Here is a 26,464-nt window from a genome sequence, read left to right as displayed (position 1 = left end):
GGATTGATTCACAGCCTGGTCATTCTGCAGTTAGAGCAGTTCAGAGTCCTTGGAGGAGGCTGCAGTCAGCTAGGTACCCATAGACACAGAAACCTGCAGAGATGTGAACAGACCCCCCTCCACACTCTTAGTGGGGAGGCACAGGGGAGGAGGTCAGTCTCCAGGAGGAGGAGGGAAGGAAGCTTCTGCTTTATTGTAATTTCTCCATATTAAAATGTCTCTTGTGTCCCTGTCTCTCTTCACAGAACCCCGCCATCAGCATCACGGAAAATGTGCTGCATTTTAAAGGTTAGTATCTGGGCAGACGACTGTAGCCCTCTGCAGAGATCGTGAGGATGATGGCAGTTTCTCTTTTTAAAAAATAATTATTTTATCTACCTATCCATCCATCTATTATTTATTTTGTTTTTAAACAGGCTCTCAGTATATAGCTTTGCATTGCTTAGAACTCACTATGTAGATCAGGCTGGCTTTAAACTCATACAGATCTGCCTACCTCTGCCTCCTGGGTGCTGAGATCAAAGGCACGTGTCACCATAATTTGCAAACATTTTTATTTTCAAACTGTGTGTTTGTGTAAGACCACAAAGTCCAGATGAGTGTGTCAAACTGGAGTTACATATGGTTGTGAACAGACACGTGGGTGCTAGGAACTGGACTCTGGTCCTGTGCAAGAGAAGCAAGACTTATATATAACTGCTGAGCTGTTTCTCCAGCCCCAGTATTTGTTTTTAAAAATCAGAGTATTTGGACCATCTAGATGACTCTCTTCTAACCAAGTATTGCCACATGTCAGTGACTGCATCTGTGACCCACGCTGAAATAGAGCCTCTGTCTGACACAGTGCACAGACAGACATACATGCAGGCAACACTCAGACACATAAGGTAAGTATTTAAACTTTCAATTTATTGAAAAAAAATAAAACAATTATAATGGAGACAAAGACAGACAACTTATTACATGTGTGCTGAGGAATGTGGGGATCAGTCCCAGGGCACCCCACATGCTGAGAATGTGCTCTGCCACTGAACTGTATCCTCAGCCCAGGAGAACATGTCTTTTCTTTTTTTTTTTTTTAAAGGTTTTTTTTTTTTTTTTTTTTTTTTTTTGAGACATGGTCTTGCTATGTAGTCCAGGATAGCCTTAAACTCTAGATCTTCGTGTCCCAGCCTCGTGAGTGCTAGATTATAGGCCTATATAATCCTTTGCTGTTCTGATGGTCTCTGATTCCAAGGATTTAGCCCATATTTTCTCTGTAGCGCCTGAGCAGGTTTTTTGTTGTACCCAAGAAAATGGGCCTGTGTTCACAGGCAGCCAGTGGGTGGGTCTTGCCATTCTAGTTTTTTTCAGAGTTATTGTCTTTTTTTTTTAAAGATGACATCTCATATAGCCCAGGCTGGCTATAAACTTGCTATGTAGCTGAAGATGACCATGAACTTCTGATCCTACTGTCTACCTCTCAAGTATATCTTCCGTGCCTGGCTTCCTGGGGTTTTGGACAGTGGAATTCCCACTGTACCTGCAGTTCCACCCGCCCTGGTGTACTTGCACAAAGCCAGTCCTGGCTCTGTTCTGTTTTTCAAGATAGAGTTGTGGTGTCATGCAGGCTTTAGGGTTTAGCCTGTGAGCTGTTCTTCCGTAAGGAGTGTATAGTCTTAGTGTATAATAGCCACCAGCAAATATTAGACAGGTTGTACTATTTGGCCCGAGGAGGGAATAGAAACCTCGAGGGGACCAGGTGAAAAACGGCAGAGAGCAGAAGGGGAGGGGTGTCCCGTGGGAGGTGCTGGGTCTAGTGGTCACGGGCACCTGGGCAAAGAGTCTGCTTGATTTGGGGAAAGCTCCTTATCTTGGCTCAGGGATGGGGTGGCCCCCTCAGGGACTGTCCCCTCAGTTCTGCCCATCCTCTACTCTGTTGCATTTGGAACTGCTAAAGGACAGGTTGGCTCCTGCCTTCCTTTTGTGTCCCTGGTTGGAAGGTTTTTAAGTTAGAATTGTCTTGGAGAGATAGTTTAGCATTTCCATGTACCCTGTAGTTCTCTCATTCATCTCTCTCTCCCTTTCTCTCTGTCTCTCCGTTTCCCTCTCCCTCCCCCCTCCCCGACTCTATCTTTGTCTCTGTACTGGGATTTGAACCCAGGACCTGGTGTGTGCTGGCATATACTCATGAACTCCACATCCCAATCCTGTGGCCTGCCTTAACCCAGTCAGGATGGTGCACACACCTGACTTTTTCGGCTAGGATTTAGAATGTAAATCTAGTAGTGGATGTGTAGTAAATGTGAGGGTTCAATTTTGTCTATGTGCCTCCTTGGGCCTCTAACTTCTTCCTTCTCTCCTCCTTCCTCTTTTCTTCTTCATCTTCTCCTCCTTTTTTTCCCTGTTATTGTGCTGAGTGTTCTCCAGACTGTATTAAGGTAGCAGAAATAGTCCAAAACAGACCATAAGTAAACACACAGAACTCAAGTTTGCCCATGGTTTGGTTATCCATCTGTTGAGTCGCTCTGCCTTATGCTTCCATATTCCCATGCTCCCATGCTTTTGATGGGAACTGCTAACTTTGGCCTTCTTTTTCAAAGCACTGTAGCAGGCTGGTTTTTGGGTGGCCTTGCTCTGCTCAAATTCACAAAACTCCACATTCTTTTATTTGCAGCCCAGGGACATGGTGCCAAAGGAGACAATGTCTATGAATTTCACCTGGAGTTCTTAGACCTCGTGAAGCCGGAGGTATGTTCTCTGCTTTCTCATAGCCTTTCCATTTAGAAAGTGCATACTAGTAGCTGAGTGAAATGAAGGGCAGGATCTGAGGATGGAGAGCAAAGGGGAGTGATACCGTTCTATTTGGAACAGAGCTCTGGCCTTAGAGAGAGGAATGGGAACGCTGGGAGGCCTGAGCTGCATCTGGTTTTGCACATCATTTGTGATGTGAACTTCTTTTTTTCTCATATGTTAGATGAGGGCTCAGGTGAAATCTCTGGATCTCTTCCAGTTCTGGCGTTCTCTTTTAGTGAGGGTAGCGGGGAGTAGGGTGACAGGTGGTTGAACCCCTCACCATGAGGTTTTCATGAGACTCAGTCACTCTGGCAGTAAGGATCATAGTAAGCAGAAAGGATGAAGGTAGCTGGTCTTGAAAGAAAATGCTGGGAGTATAAAAGCAGTTTCCTTCTTTTAGCCTTAGGAAGCTGATGATTCTGGATTCATACTTCTTGCTTGGGCGCTTGAGATGATGAATTTCCTTGTGCAGGGGCTTGTTCTGCAAGAGTTCAGATAGTCAGCCCTGGCATAGGGCCTGAGAACATGGGCTTGCCATGGAGATAGAATGAAAAGCTAGAACAGAATCAGAGAAAGACACTACTGTTCTTACCAGCTGTTCTTTGCAACAGCCCTGGCTCTAGAATATTCTCCATGTAGTCTATCCATGCAATATCCTCTGCAGAAGCAGAGAAGAAAAGGAGGAAGCACCATGCAGCTTCTCTGTGGAGCCACACCAGCATGGTGTAATCAGTGCGTGGAAAAGGAGTCCTCACACTCTGACTTTCTCTCTAGCCGGTGTACAGGCTGACCCAGAGGCAGGTGAACATCACAGTCCAGAAGAAGGTGAGTCAGTGGTGGGAGAGGCTCACCAAGCAGGAGAAGCGCCCACTGTTTTTGGCCCCTGACTTTGATCGCTGGCTGGATGAATCTGATGCAGAAATGGAGCTGAGAGCCAAGGTGAGTAAGCATGCTAAGCCCTCATTACTGAAGCTAGAAATCATGAAGGTTTGTTAGAATGGGGACACATTACACACTGACTTGAAGGCCTGGCAACACGACTGTAGAGTCCTCATCATGGAAGTGTGGTAGGTTGCTTCACTTGGGGTTCAGTTCATACGGTGTTTACCCCAGGGCCAGGCTAAGGTGATGGTTTCTATGGGGAGAGGTAAAATACCATTCTTATCACATGTCAGGGATACATAGATTCAAAAGCAGAGCACTGCTGGCCAAGGCAGTGCTTATCAGGTCCTCTCCCTGTTCTTCACTGTACTCTTGGGAAGGAAGTCACTGTGTGGATCACACTTTCAGAGTAGGGAGGTATGTTTCCATATCATTTGTTTGAAAGTTTTCTACATGAAACATTCTCTTGTTCTCTCTCATTTCTTTATTCAGTCATTTCCATTATTTTATGCATAGGATTATAATCTAACACTGTTTTTGCTCAAATCATTCCAGCTGTGGCCATTGGAGGCTCTTTCACTTGGCCTAGTGTGTCTTTCAAAAAGCTTCACCATTGTAGGATTGTTTTTTCTTTCTCTTCTCTTCACTCTTTCTTACTTTCTGGCACTCTGTACTCTACCTCGGGTACAGTTTATATGTCCTCTGCTTCGGTCCTAGAATAACTGTTTCTTTAAGGAGCCATTTTTTTTTTTTTTTTTACATTTTTTATTTCATTTTATGTGTATTGGTATTTTGTCTGCATGTAGGTCTGTGCCCACAGAGTCCAGAAGAAGGTATCAGAAACCCAGGAACCAGAGTTACAAATGGTTTTGAGTCACCACGGGGGTGCTAAAAACCTAACCTCTTCCTTTGAAAGAGCAGCCAGTGCTCTTAACCACTGAGCCATCTCTCTAGTCCAAGCTGTCTTATTTTTGGAGAGTGATATTAGCAACCAGATCAGCTGACAGTGAGGAAATACAGGTGTGCATACTCACACATACATATACTTAAAAATATAACTTTATGTCTGTTTGTATATTAAGCTAAATGTACATTTACATTGAAGTCAGACATGATCTTAGCTTCTGAAAAAACAAACAAACACACCTTATACTAGAAATGTAGAAGTCTAAAATGGGGGTGCTGGAGAGACGGTTCAGTGGATAAGAATAAGTATTGCTCTTGCAGAGGATCTGAGTTCAGTTCCCAGCACCCACATCAAATGGCTAACAGCCCCCTCTAACTCCAGCTCCAGGGGATCTGGTGCCCTCTTGTGACCTCCTCTGACACCTGCAGTCACATGGAGACACACACACACACACACACACACACACACACACACACACACACACCACACATATACCCCTAATTAAAAGTAAATAAATAAAATCTTAAAAAAAAAAAAAAAAAAAAAAGGCCGGGCAGTGGTGGTGCACGCCTTTAATCCCAGCACTCGGGAGGCAGAGGCAGGCAGATCTCTGTGAGTTCGAGGACAGCCTGGGCTACAGAGTGAGTTCCAGGAAAGGCGCAAAGCTACACAGAGAAACCCTGCCTCGAAAAACAAACAAACAAACAAAAAAACCAAACCAAACAAACAAAAAAACCCCAAAAAAACAAACAAACAAAAGAAGTCTGAAATGGCACCTCCTGCCTTAAGCTACTGTTCCTTTGGTGCTCCAACAAGTCTACAAAGGGCGTCCTTACAGCTGTAAGAGTACAGGACTGTCCCAGGCCGTCTGGAAACTAGATGATTAGCCATTGGTTTAGTAAGTATCCTAGCTCAAGGCTAAAGCTGTGATCTGGGACAGTCTCCTCAGCAGAACCTAGAACACAGTGGGAGGAGGTGGCCTGAGGGCTTCAGATCTCTTTCTTGGCCCCTGGCCTTTGGTAAGCATACAGGAATTCTCACTTGTATTCTTGGAAAATTTCTGTCTAAATTCTAGGAGGAAGAGCGCCTAAATAAACTCAGACTAGAGAGCGAAGGCTCCCCTGAAAGTAAGTGGCTGGAGGTGGCTACCAGTTAACCTGTGGTGCAGTTGGCGGGGGTGGGGGTGGGGGTGGGGGAAGGGGTGGAGGGGTGTGTGTGGGGGGTGTGGGTAGATGTGGCAGGAGAGGAGAGTGGGGAATTCACCCTGATGAATGCTTGAGTGAGTCTATGTTTAGTTTTCAAGTTATGTATACACATTAAAGCCTTACTTTTTTTTTTTTTTTTTCGAGACAGGGTTTCTCTGTGTAGCTTTGTGCCTTTCCTGGAACTCACTTGGTAGTCCAGGCTGGCCTCGAACTCACAGAGATTCGCCTGGCTCTGCCTCCCGAGTGCTGGGATTAAAGGCGTGCGCCACCACCGCCCGGCTAAAGCCTTACTTTTAAAGATGGTTCCCTTCTGTTTGGGACTGGCCTGTCTGAGTAAACCAAGGCTAATGTAGCAGACAAGAACCTTGGTCTCCTGGACAGAGTAGGTGCAGATGGCACCCAAACCTGCAGCCTGGGTCTCCTCTCACTTGAAGTCTGAAGGGCTGTGCCATAGATGCCCATGGTTATCAGCTCTCGAAATGGGAAGGGTTTGCATGTGTGCCTGTGTACCATGTGCATGTGGGGTGCTTGAGGAGACCAGAAGAAGGCACGGTATCTCCTGAAACTGGAGTTACAGGCAGTTGTGAGCTTCGATGTGGGTGCTGGGGAGCAAACCAGGGTCCTCTGCAATAGCAGTGCTCTTGACCACTGAGCTGGCTGTCTAGCCCCTGTTCAGAGTTTTTATTTTTATTGTTGTTGTTGTTGAGATAAGGTCTCACTTTGTAGTCCTGGCTGGCCTGGAATTCAATATGTAGACCAGGCTGGCCTTGAACTCACAGAGGTCCGCCTGCCTCGGCCTACTGAGTGCTGGGATTAAAGGCATGTGCCATCCTGCCCAGCTATTCTGAATCTGAGAAAAAATTCATTTTATCTAACCAAATGTTTATTCGAAAGAAGGTCTGTAAGTGAATCGATAATGTTTTTGGTGATGGTGCCGCAGCTGCCTGTTACACACACTGCCTGGAAAGCACCAAGCAGCTCTAGGTGGGGGCTGGGTGAGTTCATTGTGGGCACCATCCTCAAGAACTGGTGCTCTAGTGGCAGGCTCCTACAGGACTGTGGAAAATTGGTGTGAACAACAGAATGAGAAGAGGCTCATTGCTCACCCTGAATCAAACCTCTGCAAGGGCATTATTTGATGTGCCATAAGTGAGGGAGGAGAGCTTTAGAGAAGTGCTTTCCAGATTGTCTTCTCTGGTACCTCAGGGTTCCCACAAATGCTTTGGAGGGTAGGTGTTTCAAGAAGCTCCACTTTAATTGACACAGATCTTGTCTTTTATACATTAAGGTTCTGAGTGTGTGTGTGTGTGTGTGTGTGTGTGTGTGTGTGTGTGGTTTTTCTTCTTTTTTCTTTTCTTTTTTTTTTTTTTTTGGTTTTTCAAGACAGGGTTTCTCCATGTAGTTTTGGTGCCTGTCCTGGATCTTGCTCTGTAGACCAGGCTGGCCTCGAACTCACAGAGATCCGCCTGCCTCTGCTTCCCGAGTGCTGGGATTAAAGGCGTGCGCCACCACCGCCTGGCCAGAAGATGTTCTTTGAAAAGCTGTGGCTTTTCAACCAACTGTAAACTGGCAGTGTCACACTTTCACTGTTTTCATGTCCCCATAACGCTCTTCATGGTGTCCAGCACACCGTGTTCAGCCCGGACTGGCTACATGAATATATGACCACATGTCAGAATTCCTTTTTTATTTATTGTTTCTATTAGTGAGCTAGTTTGACCTGCATAATCTTTAAAAACTTGCAGAGAAGAGGAACCTGTAGATTGTGTTAACTAGAGCAAGAGCTGAAGGGAACTTTATTTCCCTATATTCATTGCCGGGGTGGTGCTTTCTCCTGAGGTGGCCAAGTCTATGAAAGGAGGTTGGCGAACATGCACATTGGCAGGCAGTGTTCAACGTATTTTCTTTATGGGAGAGGGAGCCCAGGCTAGGAAGACATGGGCCAGGTGTTTGTGTGGGAGCTTGGAACCACCCAGGTGAAAGAAAGTGTTGGGGTTCCAGAGCTTCTCTCTGAGGTTGTATTGAGTAGCTCACTGGCTGCTTTGCTTTTCAGCTCTTACAAGCTTGAAGAAAGGGTACCTGTTCATGTACAACCTTGTGCAGCTTCTGGGCTTCTCCTGGATCTTCGTCAACCTGACAGTGCGCTTCTTTATTTTGGGGAAAGGTCAGTATGAAATTTCTGAGGTAGCTCTCTCTGCCTTTGATACGGACAGTCACCTTGCTCTTCCTGCCCTTCCTCACATGCCCACAGCACTCATTTCTCAGTTTCTGGTGAGACAGGCTCTCAGGAGCAGCCCTAGAGCTTTCACTCCTGCAGACGCGCTCTATGGAAACAAGCTACAGGCAGTTTCTGCAGATGTGACACACATAGCATTAAGTTAGAAACTCCCCACGTGTCTTTATCAGTGAGGAGTTTCTGTGGAATATTCACTAGTGTGATATTGTGAAGCATATGGCGTTAACAAAGCATGGAACAACACTTATGAGAGGGTAAAATTAATGTATAAGTTGTCTTTTCCTTGTTGGACTGATTATAGCCATCTAAAAGGGGAAGAAACCAAATCAGCTTGCAAACCAGTACACTCAAAAAGATTAGAAGGCAGTTTTCCAATAGCTTGAATGTAAATGATTTAAAAGTTCAGTTTCTTTTGTAAAGTAGGTATGGGGAAAATATAACTATAATAGAAAATGTAAACTGTTTGAAAAGAAAAATGAATTCTTAGAGAGCATCCTACTGTTTGGCCCTGGATTTTCCATCTGCAGTTCATGGCAGCTGAGCTGTTTAGCTGGGGAGTTTGTTGAAAGAGGAGGAACTGTGCGTTCTTTCCAGTCCGCGGCACTGGACTTTGCACAGCACAGTGGCAGGCTAGGAAAGCCACAGGGCTTACAGTTGCCTGTGACTGGAGGCCTCTGTGTGGTCACATGAGAAGGAAGAAGTCTGAGGTGCGGTTACTCTCGGAGCTCTGTTATTAGTATGACTTTATCAGAAGCCATATGGAAGGAAAGCAGGAACCCTCAGATACATATGTGCTGGCCTTGTTCAACCTAAGATGGTGGGTGAATTCTGAGTGTTCTTCCTAAGACTGCTGGTATAGGGCTAGCAAGATGGCTCAGAAGGTAAGGGTGTTTGCTGCCAAGCCTGAAAATCTAGCTCCACTCCCCACATGGTGGGAGGAGAGAACTGACCTCGGAAATTGTCCTGACAGCCACATGCATGCCATGGCATGTGTGGAGCAATACATGCATGCATGTATGCTAAATGTCATAAAGAGTATTTTGTTTGTTTCAAGACATGGTTTCTCTGTGTAGCCCTGGCTATCCTGGAACTCACTTTGTAGATGAGGCTGGCCTCAAACTCGGAGATCTATAATGGTACTTTTTTGTTGGGACCGCCAGCCCACAAATAACGGCATGAAGACTTACTATTAATTATGAAAGCTTGGTCTTAGTTTAGGCTCTTTCCCAACTAGCTCTTATAACTTAAATTAACCTGATTTTATTAACCTACGTTCTTCCACGTGGCTTGATTACCTCTACTCTGTACTGTGTGTCCGACCTTTTCAGTGTCTCCCTGGTGTCTGGCCAGTGTAATCTGTGCACCTAGATTTCTCCTCTTCTTCTCTCTCCCCAGAAATCTCATCTATCCTCTCCTGCCTAGCTATTGGTCATCCAGCTCTTTATTACACCAATCACAGCAATACATCTTCACACAGTACACAAATAACCCACAACAGAGATCCACCTGCCTCTGTCTCCTGAGTGGTGGGATTACAGGTGTGCGCCACCACCGCCTGGCTCTTTTCTTTTTTGTTGTTGGTGTTTGGTTTTGGTTTCATTGGGAGCATTTGGAGATAGTTATCACTATTGCGGTGATTTAGGGGTACTATTTGTACTCAGTAGGCAGGGGCCAGGAATCTCCCTCTTTCTGCAATATGCATTACAGAGGATGGTCCCGCCCAGATGTCAGTGGTCCTTGGTTGAGGATGCTGCAAGGAAGAATACAGAAACAGCATGTCCAGGAGGGTTGGTGTGAAGACAGGCCTCTCAGAAAGTGCTGCCCATGTGCAAGCCTCACTCGAGCACTAGTGGACATTTTAATTTGTATCAAATAATTTACCTAAACGTTCTGTACTCTTAGATATTTAGACCATTTATAGAGTAATGCACTTAGAAATGTTTCAGAGGACAACCTTGTATTAATAAGGACTTTAAAAACCATTATTTCTTTTTAGTTAGGATAGATTCTCAGAATTCTCAGAATTATTAGCCCTAAAGCTACAAACACAGTTAAGGCTTTTGAAATCTAATTTTAAGGATTTTATTTTTAGGGGCTGGAGAAATGGCTCAGTGGTCAAGAGCACTGACTATTCTTCCAGAGGACCTGGGTTTGATTCCCAGGAACCACATGGCAGCTCACAACTGTCTGTAAGTTCAGTTCTGGGTGGTCTCCTATGATAACAGGCATACAAGTGATACACAGGCAAACTGCCAAACACATTAAAAAATGGTAATAATAATAATAATAATAATAATAATAATAATAATAATAATAAACAACTTTAAAAAATTTTATTTTTAAAAATGTGTGTATGCACATGCATGTATACATATGTGCAAGTGAATGTAGATGCCCTTGGAGGCCAGGAAGAGGGAGGTGGATCTCCTGGAGTTGGAGTTATAAGTGGTTGTGAGTTTCCCGATGAGGGTGCCATGTACCAAACTCAGGTCCTCTGTAGATCAATATGTGCTGCTAACTGCTGAGCCATGGCTATATAGCCTTCCTGAAACCTAATTTTAGTTGATACTTTTACCTCCGCATCTATGTGTGACTGAACTTTTCATTGCTCGTATACTGTAGATGGTAGAGATTTAGATCAGAACAGGTGATGGTCTGAAAAGGATTAGCACTTCGTCTTGTACACCGATTTCTTTTCAATAGATAGTAAGAGAATGAAAGCTAGGTTTGCCTTTTTGTTTTCCTAACAGGAGAAGGGGACATGGCCTCTTCATGTTCACGGTCTAGAGATAAAGGGAGCTCTTTCTTCTGGGAATTTTGAAGCCTGTCCTGGCTTAGGCTAGAAGCATGAACCTGACTCCATGTCTGTTTTCCCTCCCAAGTTCTTTTCCTGTAAGGCATGGTCTAGTTTGAGAACGGCCTCTGCTAGAACTCACAGTGGATTGATCGGTCATGTATGCTTGTGCCCTAGAGTCCTTCTACGACACGTTCCACACCGTGGCTGACATGATGTATTTCTGCCAGATGCTGGCGCTAGTGGAAACCCTCAATGCCGCGATTGGCGTCACCAGTTCCCCAGTGCTGCCTACGCTAATCCAGGTATTGAAGAGTTGAATGTGAGCGGGGGCGAAAGATTTCAGTATGTATCCAGTAGATAGGGCATAGTTCGCCATGTCTCAGTTATTAAACACATTTATTTACATAGAATGGCACCAGTTTATTTCAGCATGTAGGGAAATTTGTTTATTTATTTTTAAGTCAGGGTCTTTCTAGTCCTGACTGTCCTAAAATTTGCTATGTAGACCAGTCTATCCTCGAACTCAGAGATCCTTCTTCCTCTGTCTCCCAAGTGCTGGGACTAAAGCGTACACCACCATGCCTGGCCTTGAAGGAAACTTGTAAAGCACTGTTATTTTCCCATTGCTGGCCTGTTTTGTTGTTTATCATACTCTTAATAAAATGACATTATGGAGAACTTTAGGGAAGTCTGGTTTTCCAGCAGGAGCCAAGCAGCCTATTTCTTGGTTTGAACAAGGAATTCTGCCTCTCTGCTCTCTCTGCAGTATACATAGGTGGCTTTAGCTTCTAACATTTAGTAACTAGAGAAGATTTTTTGTTCCCTCCAATACCTCTATGTTGCTTCAGTTGGTTACTATCAGGAACGGGGCACCAAGGTCTTTGATCCTCCTTTTCCTGCTTCTTAGCAGGTCACAGACTGTGAAGAACACTGCCCAACTGCAGAGGCGAGAGCTGGGTCCAGCTGCTGGTCTCATCTCAGTGCTGATAATCTGCCCGGTGTGCTCATTTGCTTTTCAGCCATGTGTTCTCACGGGGTCAGGTGCATGATAAGAGTATTAGTTCATGTGGCAGACTTTATTACTTATGGGTTTTTCTGTCCACTTAGTTTAAAAAGTAACGGGATAGTGTGTGATACAGTAGTGTGGAATATTATGTTCTGTATGTTAAGAACCATGATAAGGAAGAACTCAAGTTGAATTTTTTTTGCCAGGTGGAAGGGACAGGCTCAGAATCACCATCTATCTAGGAAGTACCATTCATGTAGGACACAGTGGGTAGGAGCTTCTGGGTCCGGGCGTGGTCCTGTGCCTTATGTGACAGGGCCGAATGGCCACAGCAGGTGGACTGGAGCACTTAACAGATATTGAGGGGTTCCAATGCAGAGTGAGCACATGAGAACTCAAGTGACCGATCCTGGATACTGCGCAGGAATAATAAGAAGGCAATGGAGACCAAAGCCTGGGAAGTGTTTCCTAGTTGCTCTTTGAGGAAAGATGAAGGAATCAGGCCCAGGACTTAGCTGAAGTGATTTGATGGAAAACGTTTTCTGTATAAAATCATCAAAATATGTTTACGCGGCTTTGCAAAAACACTGTAGAGAATTCTTTTTGAGGAAATGCTGCAGGTTAGGTAGTGGATGAACATGTGTGCTGCTAATGTAGACAGAGGAAGCAATGCCCCTCTTAGTGACAAAACGGCTGAAAACCAAGCGACTTGGGCGTGCGGAGCTGGGCTGGACACCCATCTGCAAAACCACAGTACTTACCGCCTCAGTTAGAGAAGTGAGAGCCCTCCCTCGTAGAGCAGAGACTCTGGAGAGCCGCCTGTGAGGTGAAGTGAATACATTGTCCCTCTCCCCCAGTCTTGTCAGCAAACCCTTCTGTCTGAAGTGGTGGCCCTTCCAGAGGAAGGGGATGTACTGTTTGTGAGCTGGCATGGTGGCACAAGCCTGTAACCCCAGCACTTGGGAGATTAAGACGGGAGGGTCTGAGTGCAAGGCCAGCCTAGAGTAGCTGGTGAGACCTGTCTCAACACAAAAGACCCCAAGTCCTCCAGAAGGATCTGTGATAGGATTCCTGTCTCCTCAGGTTACATACCTTAATGCAATCCTCAACTGCTGCTACCCTCAGACTCCTAAAGAGGCAAACAAACCTCTTCTGTTGAAATGACCTTTGGGGGCCTGGAGAGACGGCTCAGTGTTGAAGAACATCTTGTAGAGGACCTGAGTTTGGTTCTCAGTCCCCAGCTCCAGGGGATCTTGGGCCTCTGGCCTCTGAGAGAGAGCATCTGCATTCGTATGCACATTACTAAAAATAAAATGAATCTTTAAAAAAATCGTCAAGCCTCACAGAGTTTACAGATTTGTTTCTAAAGAAAATGTGAGGCTTCCAAACAAAGATGATAGAACCTGAAGAAATAAGACCTTGTGTACAAGAAACAGTAGACCGTGGGGCACAGCCATAGGGACTGCAGCTGGGAGAGTTACCATGTGCAGAATAGAGATTCATGGGAGGCAGAGGCAGGCGGAGCTCTGTAAGGCAGCCTGGTCTGCAGAGTGAGTCCAGGACAGCCAAGGCTACACAGAGAAAAAATAAAAAATAAAAGTGAGAAGACATTCATGTATAAGGAGAACTTGGCTACTTGGGCTGGAAGTAAGAAAGTGAAAAATGGAAGGGAAGCAGATTTGAAAAAGAGGGAAATAGAAATTCTATTAATGAAAATATAGTGATCAAAGGTTAAAGTTTAATAATTTTAGAAGAATATTAGACTCAGCTAAAGAGAAAATTAGTGAAAAACTTACAATACAGGAAGGAACAGAACACAGAAAGTATACAGACATAGTTTTCTTTAATCGTAAAACTCAATATCATAAGGATGGTCTCATATTTACTGATAGATTAAATTCAGTTCCAATCAAAAATGTTTTGGAATGTGCTAAGAAAATTGTAAAGCTTTGTAAAAAGGCAAAACTTAGCATTGTTTATAATAAGGACAAGTGCAAGCAACCTAGATGCCTGTTAATGGCTGAATGGAAAAGAGAAACATGGGTATATTATTCAGTCTCACAACTAAGGAAAATCCCCCCACGACAGGGTTTCTCTGTGTAGCCCTGACTGTCCTGGAACTCGCCCTCTAGACCAGGTTGGTCCTGTACTCAGAGATCCACCTGCCTCTGCCTTCCGAGTGCTGGGATTAAAGGTGTGCGCCACCACCACCTGGCATGCTAAGGGAAATTTTGATACATCCTACAACATGGGTGGATCCTGAGTACACTGTGCTAAGTGAATTAAGCCAGTCACTGAAAGACATTGCCATACCATTTTCCTTATATGATGTATTTAGAATAGTAAAAAATCAGACAGAAAGTAGAAGGATGTTGCAAAAGGCTGGGGGAATGGAGGGTCACTGTTCGAGTCACAGTGTCGGGTTTACAAGATGGAAAAGTTCTGGAGATGGACTGTGGTGGTGTTTGTACAACATCATGAATGTATTTGATACAACTGAACTGTATGTGGTTACTATAAGGCCAAGTGTGGTAGCACATGGCTTTAGTCCCAGCACTCAGGAGACAGAGGCAGGTGGATCTCTGTGAGTTCCAGGCCAGCCAGGACTACATAGCATAATTTTGTCTTAAAAAAAAAAAAAAAAGAGCCGGCCGGTGGTGGCACACACCTTTAATCCCAGCACTCGGGAGGCAGAGGCAGGCGGATCTCTGTGAGTTCGAGGCCAGCCTAGGCTACAGAGTGAGTTCCAGGAAAGGCGCAAAGCTACACAGAGAAACCCTGTCTCAAAAAAAAAAAAAAAAGGTGAAGTGTATGTTACCACAATTTAAAGAAATGAGGTGATAGCTGGGTGTGGTGGTACATTCTTGTATTTCAGCCACTCTAGAGTTAAAGAGTTTGGGAAATACAAAAGCAAGTTATGGAGTGATACATATAGTATGAGTTCTAAAAAGCTAAACGATAGACACACAGGGGCGGGAGAGATGGCTCAGTAGTCAAGAGTGCTCGCTGCTCTTTAGACCTGAGTTTAGTTTCCAATAGCCATGTCAGGTGGCTCACAACCATCTGTAACTAGCTCCAGAGTATTCAATTCTGCCTTCTGGCTGCCACAGGCACCCACATACAAGTGGTGCGCACGCGCGCGCGCGCGCGCGCGCACGCGCGCACACACACACACACACACACACACACACACACATAAATCTTTAAAAATTTCCATGAAATAGCATATTATGTAAACACATACACAAGCAGTAGGCTGTGTGGACAAGCAGTGGAGTGATGAGCACAGGACAGCATTACACACAGAACAGCAGTTACTGGGTTTGTATTGCTGTTCCTTACTGTGGACCAGTGTTCACTGGCAGTATCCTTTATATTGTGTTTGTATGTATGTATGTGTGCTTTTGATCCTGGAGAAACCGAGAATAACAACCTGATGTTCTAAGGATCTACTAAACTTGCTTAGGAAATACGAAGTTACACAGAATAGAAGTTAGCTAAAGGAATGCTCCTGCTTCTCTTACCAGGAATAGCATGCTTCTGCCAGGCAGGCAGATGACCCTGGGCAGTAGCTGTCTGGGTAAAGCAGCCTGGTTGTCCGGAAACAACTCTGACAGTTGTCTTTTTACATTAGAAATCTCCCCATTTGTCCAAACAACTGGACTTTGAGATTGCTCTCTCTGTGAAACGTTTAATTTGCTCCAAGTATAACTTGGATCCCTGAAACTATAAGCAAATGGGGGGTTTCTGCTCAGGGCGGGGTCCCTTTTGTGTGTTAGCCAGAACCAATTTTGCACTGTTATTAAAGGGTTTTTCCTTTATTAATCTCTAAGTGGTGGAGTGATTTCTCACTGGGAAGGTATATTCCATATCACTTTAATGTACACATTACATAGATGATATATTTATATACACAGAAAAGCACCTATTTATCTACAAAGAGTGGTTTGGATAATTTTTCTAATATTGTAACAAGGGACCATGAAATGGCTCAGTGGGGAAAAGCTCCAAGCCTAACAACTCATGTGGTAAGAAAGAACTGACTCCTGCAAGCATACTCATTTCCACTGCCGCCACAGTAAAACATTAAAAAAAACCCTTTAAAGTAAGGGGGCATTTGTAGCTATATGCATGCATACGCTGTGGGTGTGCAGACAGATATGTACGTGTATACACACATAGATACACACAATATTTAAATTTTCTCTCTCTTTTGGGTCTTTTTAATAGTTTCTTGGAAGAAATTTTATTCTGTTTATCATCTTCGGCACCATGGAAGAAATGCAGAACAAAGCTGTGGTTTTCTTTGTGTTTTATTCATGGAGCACAATTGAAATTTTCAGGTGGGTAGAAATGCTTGCTCCCTCTCTAGAGTGGATGCTGTTGCCTTGGCTGGAAGTTTCATTTGGTTGGGACTAGGGTTATACGTGTGAGAATTCCAGCTGCATGAGCAAGCTCTGCATTGATTAGAGTCCAGGCTGTAGGGAACAGAGAACCAGAGAGTGAAAGACACATTGTACTACCACTTCAAGGTCTCAGTGTTGTGTTGCAAAAACCCAAGGCCCATCCACGAGGGAAATACTTGAAAAGGCTGGAGGACCACAAAGTTGAAGCAGCAATCCAGGTGGATGGGGTTAGTTGAGAGCCTTCCTGAGGCATGGTAAGTGCTAACTCAAGAGTACTCAAGTCTTGAGCTTAGCTTAACTATTTTTTACCACTCTGAATTGTCAGTAAAAAATACCCTTTTTGAAAAATTGATTCAATGCCCGGTATAGTGGCATACACCTGTAATTCCAGAACTCAAAGGCTGAGGCAGGAGGATTGCTATGAATTTGAGGTCAGCATGACCTATAGACTGAGAATCAAAAACAAAAATCTATCCAGTTGTGTTCCTTTTTTAACCACATCATACACAGTGTCTGCTTTTCCCATCGAGTCATATGCAGCGTGGCTTTTGCAGATTGCCTCCTCAGCTCAGGGTTTGCATAGTGACAGTTGGACAGAGGTCACGGTGCAGTGGAAAGAGGCAGGGGTGCTTGAACCATGTCTCAACTGTACCTGGGTCTGTACCCTCAGGCATGCTGGATGCAAAAGTGTGAAACACATTCAAAGTCCTTGATTTTAACATTGCCTACTTGGGAAGAAATAAATTTCTTGTGATGTTTCTTTAAAAAAAATTTTTTTTCCCCCTTATAGATCAGGCTATCCTTGAACTCAGAGATCTGCCTGCCTCTACCTCCTCTGTGCTGGGACTAAAGACATGTGCTACTGTTCCTAGTGTGATGTTTCTGATTCTAGAGGCTTTTTGTGTAATTTTTTAGAACCATTCATTTATTCAGAGGCAGAGTTTGGCATCTCTACCCACTGGGAAGACAGATGAGAACTAGGAATAAAGCCAGTAAGGTTCTAAACATCCAGCATGTAGCTGAACAAAGAGGGTTCCTTGAAGAATACACTGAGCCTGCCAGTAGAGTTCACATCCTGTGTGGAGTTGGAATGGAGTCTGACGGGGGTTTGTGAAGAGCTAATGCAGGACTCTAATTCTGTTCCGAAGCCACCTGCTGCAGGTGGCATTGTGAATGCTCGTCCAAGGTCATATGCAGAACCTGCAGGGCTGTCACCACTGACCTCTGTTCTCCATAGGTACCCCTTCTACATGCTTACCTGCATCGACATGGACTGGAAGGTGCTCACGTGGCTCCGTTACACCATGTGGATTCCCTTATACCCTATGGGATGCTTGTCAGAAGGTATTTTTAGAAACTTTAGATCTCATAGTGTAGCTCCCAGGGGTGACCAAGGGGTTAAAAGCCAGTTTTCTGATTCTGCCAGCCTTAGTCTAATTGGGGTGGTGTTAAGACTGAAGGGGTTTCTTTCCAATGGCTTCTTTCCATACTTGGTGTACTGTTCCAGAGACATGGGGCTCATTTCGTAAGGTTTGGAGCAGGGTGCCCATGTGCTGCCCGTGCTTTATTTGCATGCTATTCTTAGTATTCCAAAATGAGATCTTGTTAGTAACTTCATTTTATTCTGACAACCCCATAGTAAGTAGATCAAGCAGGGATTCTTTCCCCCCCACTTTATAGGTGAGGAAACAGAAGCCCAGTGCTAGGGCTGTTCTCATCAGTCTCTATTGACAGCTTAGAGGCAGTGTGAGGGCTTGAGGGAGGAGGAAATCCCTCCTGAAGCCTCAGGCTGGAACTGAGGCCTGAGCTCCTGGAGGTTGTTGCTTCATGCACCTGTTCCACTTGCTTCTCACTGTCTGTTTCCAGCTGTGGCAGTGATCCAGTCCATTCCAGTATTCAACGAGTCAGGAAGGTTCAGTTTTACCTTGCCATATCCAGTGAAGATGAAAGTCAGATTTTCCTTCTTCCTGCAGGTTTATCTTGTAATGTTATTCTTAGGTAAGTACTAACTACATATACACATTTCTGTCATGTTTTAGACAGCGTAGCTAGGCAGTTCAGTTTCCAGCATCCTTGTTCCAATTTTACTTCTGAAAGAGTGGCGGGGGAAGGTTTTCTTTGTGAAAACAGATAGGGTAGGGAGAGTATGCTGCACATGGAGATCTTTTCTTTCAGGTCTACAGTAGCTGAACTATGACTGCTGTTGGTCACTGGGAGTTTGTGGTAGAGTCGGATATTGGGGAACTAGCTCAAGTTTTCTCTTGATGAGCAGCTAAGGAGCTCTTCTAGAGCAGCAGGAGATAGCAGTTATGCTGTATGTATTCTGACCTGCTTCGGGCTGAGGCAGGGTTGCTTAAGCACAGGAATTTGAGCCCCGTCTCAAAATAAAAAACTGAAATAGAGCTCCTGTCACATTTACTTGAGAAGTACAGTAATTCCTAATCCCCATGTTAAGAGGTGGCGCACACCTTTAATTCCAGCACTCGCCGGAGGATCTCTGAATTTGAGGTTGTGAGTGACTTCTAGGACAGCCAGGGCTACACAGAGAAACCCTGTCTCCTGGAGGGGAAAGAGGTGGAAATAGAGCTGCTGGCAAAGGAAGGAGGTAGTGATGGCCCCTGAGGTTGTTGGAAAGCTTCCTGCTGACCATGACCACCTACTTAGTAATTTAGATTTGTCTAAAACACAAATTCTAGATTAATTCATACAAGAACTAATGGGAACAAGAAATAAACCTTAGGGGGCTGGAGAGACAGCTCAGAGGTTAAGAGCACTGGCTGCTCTACCAGAGGTCTTAAGTTCAATTCCCAGCAACCACACGGTGTCTCACAACCATCTATAATGGGATCTGATGCCCCCTTCAGGCATAAAGGAATACATGCAGATAGAGTACTCATATACATAAAATAAATGAATCTTTAAAAAAAGAAACAAATATTCTGCTCCTAGAGTGACAAACTTCCTCCAACAAGGTCATACCCACTCCAACAAAGCTACACCTCCTAATAATGCCACTCTATGAGATTATAGGGGCCAGTTACATTAACTACTGCACCTGCTACATTTGACTTTGTAGACTTAAAGAAGCATAGCTGTCTATGTTGCTGGTAACAGCAGGTTCAGCCACTGACAATGTGCTAGTTCTCTTGGTGTGTAACAAATTAGTAAGACTTAGCAGCTGAAAAGCACGTATTTTTATCAATTTCTGAGAGCTAGAAAGTGGCCTAGGAGGTGCTTTTGGTTCCAGGTCTTATAGACTTTGAGTCAGAGGCCTGCTGGTGCTGTAGCTTCCATAGATTGGACCCTCTTCATAGGCCGGAGCATTAGTTCTGAGCTTATTCTTGTGGTTGCCACAGACCCTCTCCATGTGGCTGCTCCTGACATGTCTTTACTGAGTGAGAAGAGGTGATTAGAGAGACAATCAGAAGCCATAGCACCTTCTGTAACCTAATAGAAGAAATGCATGCCATTATCCAAACTGGCAAGGTATGAAATACCTGGAGGAGAGGCATCATAAAGATCTCTTAGAGGCTGCCACCCTGAACGGCAAGATGAACAGTACAAATGCCCTGAGAAGTTAGAAAGCCTAGTGATCTGTCACTTAGTGTAGACCTATATCCCTTAGGACGCCCCCAGGACCCATTAAGAAAGTTGGAGTCCTTTGTGGTGGCTCACACTTGTAATCACAGCAGCAGGGAGACTGAGGCAGAAGGACTGCCTGAAGTTCAAGGCCAGCCTGGGCAATAGAGTAAGACCCTATCTCCAAGAGAAGGTAGAAATATTTTAATGTGCACTGACTGTTATCTTTCCTTTAATGTTACTGTTGCTTAATTTGCAAGATATGTATATATTCTTCTTCAAAATGAAGTAAATCCCAAATTGACAATTTCAGGTTTTAACCAGCTAGTGTATGTTCATAGGTCAAGGAATTTTTTATACACCATTCTTTCACAGTCAGTCTGTGAAGTGTTTTTATCCCTGTTGTACAGGTGAGGGAACTGAAGTGAGGCAAAGCTACAGGACTTACTCACTGTTGACTCTGAAATCCCGTTCCTCACTGTGTTGTCCTTCTAGACTGCTGCTTACTAAACGTGTTCTTGAACAGCCTGGCTTTTTTTGAGTTGGGCATTTCATTAAATGCATAAGAGGAAAAACAGGCAAAAAATAGTTTACCCCTACATAATTGATGAAGTTCAAGAAACTGTATTGATGATTATATCAATATTAAAATGCCTCAAAAAATGAGATAGGCAGTCAGATGAACAGATTATAGGAGGTAGATGATAAAAAGTTAAATGTAGAGGTTGTTCACTCTACAGGATTTATCCTTGTCTAAACCTGCATGACAGAGCATAAGGAATGACGCTCTAAGCCCCTGAGGGCTTGGGCTGGGACAGCTCAGTGCAGTACTGCTGGTGGGTTCTTAAGATGCATCTGAGCATTCAGTGCTTCGAGGTACCTCGACTTCTAGTTACAAAGACATTTCTAATCAGCATTTTCTTTTTTTACAGGGTTATATATTAATTTTCGTCACCTTTATAAACAGCGCAGGCGGCGGTATGGACAAAAAAAGAAAAAGCTCCACTAAAGAGAAATTTGGTAGCTTTGTGCCGGTTTGAGCGGATTCTGATTCTTACGGTTTTACCTTCTTGTACTGATGTAAAAGTTATTTTTTTTTCTTAAAGTAAGAATATCTCCTTTCCCCAGTAACATTCCCTAATTTACTGTATTTTCTCTTAGTGTTGTATTGCATGACATGGATTTCTGATATCTGACAACAGGTTCGTTCTTACATATTAATGACAGCCAGACTGGCCCTGCACCTTCTTATGTCAGTCTGCTCTTCCCCACAGGTACTGTCTGTCTTTACAGTTAGGACTTGGTATTTCTGCTATTGCTTGTGAGAAACAAAAAACACAAGACTACATTTCTCCATTGAAGATTGTCAAAAGTGACCCAGGCAGGACCTACTATATATTATACTCAAGACTTGTGTAGGGGGTAGAACTGACTTTTTGAAAATCAGGTAAAGTCGGTCATTGATTGAACATTTTTGAGTCAGAGTAGGGCTGGAGAACACTTTGTATTTGATGTTTTTTGGCTTAAAGACATTCATTCTACAGCACTCATCAGCATGGGCATCGAAGAGGCAGAGTGATTTAAAGAAAGCAATCAGAACCTGGGAACACCACGAATACTTCATTCCTAACTAATCAGAACTGTCTGCAACACTGGAGAAAGAGGGAGCATTACTTGCAAAACACTTGATACTATAAGTTCCAAATGTGAATGAATGGCTGCAGGGGTCAGAAGGGACATAGATTGGGAGCTAGACAGCAATCCGCTGTTACAGAGGAGCCTGTGGCAAACGCAAACACTGAAGTAGGCCAGACACACCCACGAGCTGTCTTGGGCTGTGCACACAGTCAGTCAACAGCTCTGGACTAGCTCAGTCCATTTACTTGTGTATTTCTCTGAGTGATCAGTGAGACTATTCTTTTGAACTTCAAACTCCTGGTTTTTTTGTTTGTTTGTTTGTTTTTAACTTGTGTGCAGTAGGAACTTGAGCTGGGAAATAACCAGGATTCCTGCAGGAAACCCCCCAAAAGGGGGCCTGAACAAAATCTAGACCTTAGGGTTGGTCATTGTACAAGACATCTACAGTCTCCCTACCACATTCCATGGAAACGGAGTGCTGAGGTAACACCAGAAGCAGGAGCTGAAGGGTGGAACATCACATCTGCCACTCCCACTGCTCCCTGGGAAAGGAGACTTGTGTTGTCTCAGTGAGCCCAAATTGGATTAGCGTTACACTGTCTGGGTTGACACACCTCATCTCACAGAAGAACATTTCCAAGTCTGCAGCTTCTGTCCACGTTTGCTGGTATTGCCTTCCGGCGTTCCTTCCACTGACTGTGGCACCGACCAGGCAGGTCAGCTTTGCAGTCAACTGTGCCACAGCCTTGTGCAATCCCACGTTCTAGTTGCTGTTAGCATCCCCTTTGTTGCTGTCTGATAAAGTGAAAGATTGTGTATTTCTATTAAAACATTTACAGTCAAAATCCTAATAATTTGTGTTTAAAGATTATTGAGTCTCATGGTTTTCAAATGGATAAAGTCTTTGTGTAGACAAAGTATTGCATAGTACTTCAGCATGATACACCGTGAGCAGTGACTGGTTGGAGCCCACCCGAGGGAGTGCTGATGGCAGTCGGCCACAGAGCGGCAGGGCAGCCCTGCAGAGACACTGCTTTTGGAAGCTGGACTCTTCGGTCAGTACTCTCAGAACCATTGGCCAGAACCCAGCTGAGGTGCAAACCTTGATCGTTGTCAGAAACTAGGAAGTTAATATGGAACCCAAGAAATGTCAGGACTTAGGAAGCTGACATTTTGAAAGCTGAATTATATTCAAGGGATAAGATAGAGCAAAACAACATATGTTTCTAGATGAAATCATTTTATAGAAAATCAGATATTTAATTTTCATTTAAAAACACGAACAGGAGTGATTTTACACATGTGTGGTTACTGTCTAAAAATTTGTACCTTGAGATACACCAGAAACACCTGAGCATGGCCACTGTATTTTAACAAGTTCTAAAAAAATCTGAAACCCAGTGGCATCAAGTTTGTACTTAGGCAAGTTCTGGATGTCTGGATTGCTCATTCTAAGCACAGTAGTTTAAGAATGTCCTTATAATTGAGACATAAACCTGTAAAAAAGTTGCTTTCTGGATTCGGGAAGGCCCTTGCTGGGCAGGCTTCCTGAGGGCTGCAGCAGCTCCGTCCTCACTGTCCAAGCTTCTCAGGAGCTGTGCTCAACATGGAACAGAAGCTGTTTTGGACTTAAAGACTGAGCCCCATACAGCTGATGTTAAAGCCCTGGACAAGCAGCCTTCGGACCTTTCTCAGACTGCAGTAGAGGCATTCCATTTGGAGCGCTGCTTCTGAGACAGCTCAAGGTCGGTGGGTGGCTATTTGGAGCTGAATGAGCTGGGAAGGTTTGAACTCTGTCATTTTCAGACAAAATGAACAGAGAAGGAAAGCTCCAGAGGTCAGCGTCACAGTCGTTCCGTGCTGCTCCCTGAGAAGTCTGTATGCAGGGGTGTGATGTTGTGGTCATAGGCAGCATACTCAGAGGTGCCGGTGCTGGCCAGCTTGAGCTGCTGGGCAGCGTGGGTGAGCTGGAATGCTGCATCTGGGTGGGCTGTGTCAGGCAGCAGGGTGCACTCCCTCTCCAGCATGTCGGCCACCCCTTTGAGCAGGTCCAGGAAACCAAAGGCTAAGGCAGCTTTTCGTAACCTGTTCAGCTCCTGAAACAGATGGACAGTTTTCTTCACAGTTTCCAGCACTCTGCTTCCAGTTAGTTCTTTTTGACCCTCAACTCAGGAAGCATTTCTTTAAGTAAGAACCAGGGACAGCAGTGTGATGCTAAGTGGCAAGTGGTGTCTGCAGTGTGCTCAGCAGCGAGATTAGTCAGCAAGCTGAGCACAGTTAATGCAGTTATGCCAAACACAGAAAGCTGCTTGCATACAGCATCCATGCTGACTTAGGGGACTAGTTTCTGTCTCTTAATCAGGAATGAAAAAGGCTTGCTCCCAAGTCTCGGCCTCGTAACCTGGTGCCTCTCTGATGTAGACTTGGAGTGTGAGTGACAGCGAACACATTTGCAGGAGACAGACCAGAGAAATACAAAGCACCCCATTAACCACTAGCGCATGTTGTGGGCAAGCTGAGTAGCTGCTCTGGTCTCAGGCCTTGTTTACACAGGAAGGAGACCCCCTTTCTCATCTACTTGAGGAACTGAAGCAGCCAGTTGCCAGGGGCCTTTTCTATTTCTCAGACATGGCGCTGGTTATACTGTATCAGGGAAGGTAAATGACCACCTCAATATGCAAGCTTGTCTTCTTGAACATAACACCAGTAGGTATGTATACAAACTGCAGAGATGGGCTGAAGCTGAGCAGGTCAAGCGCCTATGTGGATTATAGCTTTGGGGGTCTTGCTGGCTGAGAAGCTTTCTGGTTGAACTCTGATTAAAACTGTATTTTGTCCAATGTCCCCAAATTGCTAGTAATTAGGTTTAAAGACAGTATTGAATTCTAGTAACTAGGTTTAAAGACAATATTGATAAAGGCAGTAAGATAACACCCAGGTAAGTAGGTAGGTGTGATATCCAGAAGAAATGCTCACCCGAGGCTACAGCTGCGCGCTCGCTCACGCTCTCGCGCTCTCTCTCTCTCTCTCTCTCATATTATATATCTCTCTCTCTTATATATTATATTATATATCTATTATGTATATCTATTATATATATATAATCCATCCATCCATCCATCACCCAAGGCTACAGCTGCTCTGTCTGTCCGTCCATCCATCCATGAGACGGGGTCTCACTATGTAGCCCTGGCTGTCCTGGTGGGATTAAGGCATGGCCACTATGCCCAGCATTTTATTTACATTTTTAAATGTATATTGGTGTTTTGGCTGCATGTGCTCACGGGGTGTCAGAGCCTCTGGAACCAGTTACAGATGGTGGTGAGCCACTGGGAGTTGAACCTAGGTCCTCTAGAATAGAAAGTGCTCTTTAACTTCTGAGCCCTCTCTCCAGCCTCTATATATTGTATTTAAAAATGGACAGGCTAGGGCCCATCTCACACTGCACCTAATCTAATTCAGCCAAACTCCAAAAGGACAAGGGGTAAGTGAGTCTGTGAATTACAGGCTAGTGTGATCTACATAGCAAGCTATCTAGAGACCCTGTGAGCCTAAATGTCCCTGCTCTACCCCACCCCTTGTCACTGCAGTCCTTCCACCAGTGTGGTTCTGGACTAGCTAGGAATGATACAAAGCACATCCATTTTCTACCACTAACTGTTAGGAAGTGCTTGCGTGGGTCAGCCCTAATACCCACAACGAGGTGGTGAGGACAAACCAGATACAGGTCTCTTCACGCTGCTGGCCTGAGCCACTCACAGCAGCCTTCCACTGCATAGGACTGGGTCATTTAAACACTTCAACTAGATTGTGAGGGAGGAACAGACCAGCCCCTTCCGATCTCACTGAGGGGAAAACTGACGCAGGAGTACCTCACTAATCAGGCGGTGCACATTTGTACCTCCACCCCACCCCCACTGTAACACCATGAATCACTCATGAGGGTACATCCCCTCGGGACACCTTTTCTACTATAGTTCTGACAGTCTCACCTTATAGAATGTCTGTGTTTTTTCAGGGAGCTTCCTTGCATTTCTTAAGATCTTCTGTACATCTGTCTATGAGGCATAAAAAAAATTCAATGTTAGAATTCTGTGGCTTTGAAGAAAAAACCCACCCCAGTAGCTTTAAGTGTTTAAAGACATGGAAATACGAACAGACTTGGTGTCAACATGAAGATTCCTTCTGAGATGATGTTAGTATTCTGCTCAACACTGGCAAAAACACCTCTAAAAGGCTTGATGGTATTAAAATCAATTGTCTCATAGAAATAGACCCAGTATACCCACATATCTATGGCTAGACCATTGATGGGGAAAGAATAACTGCTGTTGAGATAACTGAATGAGTGCAAAAAAAATGAAGTTGGACCCTTAGCTCACAGGACATTAGAAAAAAAATCAGCTCAAAATGGGGCTGGAGAGATGGTTCAGTGGTTAAGTGCATAGGGGTTTCTTGTCTGGAACTAGGTGATGCCAATGACCACCTAACAGTATAAACACTGCTGAACCTGTACATTTTTAAATGGTTGAAATGGTAAATTTAATGTGTACTTTACTAAAATAAGAAAAGAAAAACCCAGGGCTAAAATAGAGCAATTCAGTCAAAGTAGTTCTGGGCTTCCTGACTAGGAAGTGCTGGGGTCAGGGATAGACAAGGAAGGAACACAGAGAAGAGGCCACAGTCCCCTTGGTCAAAGAAGGATCGCTTCAGTATCAAGGTAAAGGTCTCAAGGAGCCAAAGCAGTCAACAGAAGCACCTTGTTGTCAGCCTGAATGCCTCTTCTCAGTGCATTGAGGTTAGAGTAACATTTACATGTAAAAAGGGTGCCCAAAGGAAAAGGGGGTTTCCCAGGTAACTGTACAAACAGAAATAAGTGTCCCTGTCAGTGGAAGGAGAAAGGTCCTCGCGTGCCTTGCCTGAATGCAGCATTCCTAGGTAACAATTATAACTCCCTATGGAGCTGATTTGTAAATTGTAATGTAATGTGGCTAGAGTCCTCTGGGAGGGCACAACCATTAAGGGAACTGAGG

General features: G+C 44.4%; 2 protein-coding genes across 2 annotated transcripts in view; one reads left to right on the top strand and one right to left on the bottom strand.

The window, feature by feature from the left end:
* Positions 1 to 22,285, top strand: part of Hacd3 (3-hydroxyacyl-CoA dehydratase 3) — a 34,873-nt gene extending 12,588 nt beyond the window's left edge. The window contains exons 2-11 of the mRNA XM_059268107.1: positions 246 to 288; positions 2,657 to 2,730; positions 3,550 to 3,714; positions 5,640 to 5,691; positions 7,823 to 7,933; positions 10,977 to 11,104; positions 16,039 to 16,151; positions 17,452 to 17,558; positions 18,081 to 18,212; positions 20,726 to 22,285. Of these exons, the coding sequence (XP_059124090.1) occupies positions 246 to 288; positions 2,657 to 2,730; positions 3,550 to 3,714; positions 5,640 to 5,691; positions 7,823 to 7,933; positions 10,977 to 11,104; positions 16,039 to 16,151; positions 17,452 to 17,558; positions 18,081 to 18,212; positions 20,726 to 20,802 (1,002 nt within the window). The 3' untranslated portion in view covers positions 20,803 to 22,285. The remainder of the gene's footprint in view (positions 1 to 245; positions 289 to 2,656; positions 2,731 to 3,549; positions 3,715 to 5,639; positions 5,692 to 7,822; positions 7,934 to 10,976; positions 11,105 to 16,038; positions 16,152 to 17,451; positions 17,559 to 18,080; positions 18,213 to 20,725) is intronic.
* Positions 22,286 to 22,654: 369 nt separating this feature from the next.
* The window catches only part of Ints14 (integrator complex subunit 14), a 9,796-nt gene continuing 5,986 nt past the window's right edge, over positions 22,655 to 26,464 (bottom strand). Inside the window, exons 5-6 of the mRNA XM_059269046.1 lie at positions 25,424 to 25,489; positions 22,655 to 23,527 (exon numbers count right to left, since the gene is read on the bottom strand). Coding sequence (XP_059125029.1) covers positions 23,276 to 23,527; positions 25,424 to 25,489 — 318 coding nt within the window. The 3' untranslated portion in view covers positions 22,655 to 23,275. The remainder of the gene's footprint in view (positions 23,528 to 25,423; positions 25,490 to 26,464) is intronic.

This window comes from Peromyscus eremicus, chromosome 7, assembly GCF_949786415.1.
Source record: "Peromyscus eremicus chromosome 7, PerEre_H2_v1, whole genome shotgun sequence".
In the NCBI taxonomy this organism is placed as follows: Eukaryota; Metazoa; Chordata; class Mammalia; order Rodentia; family Cricetidae; genus Peromyscus; species Peromyscus eremicus.
This window is presented reverse-complemented; position numbering and strand designations above follow the sequence as displayed.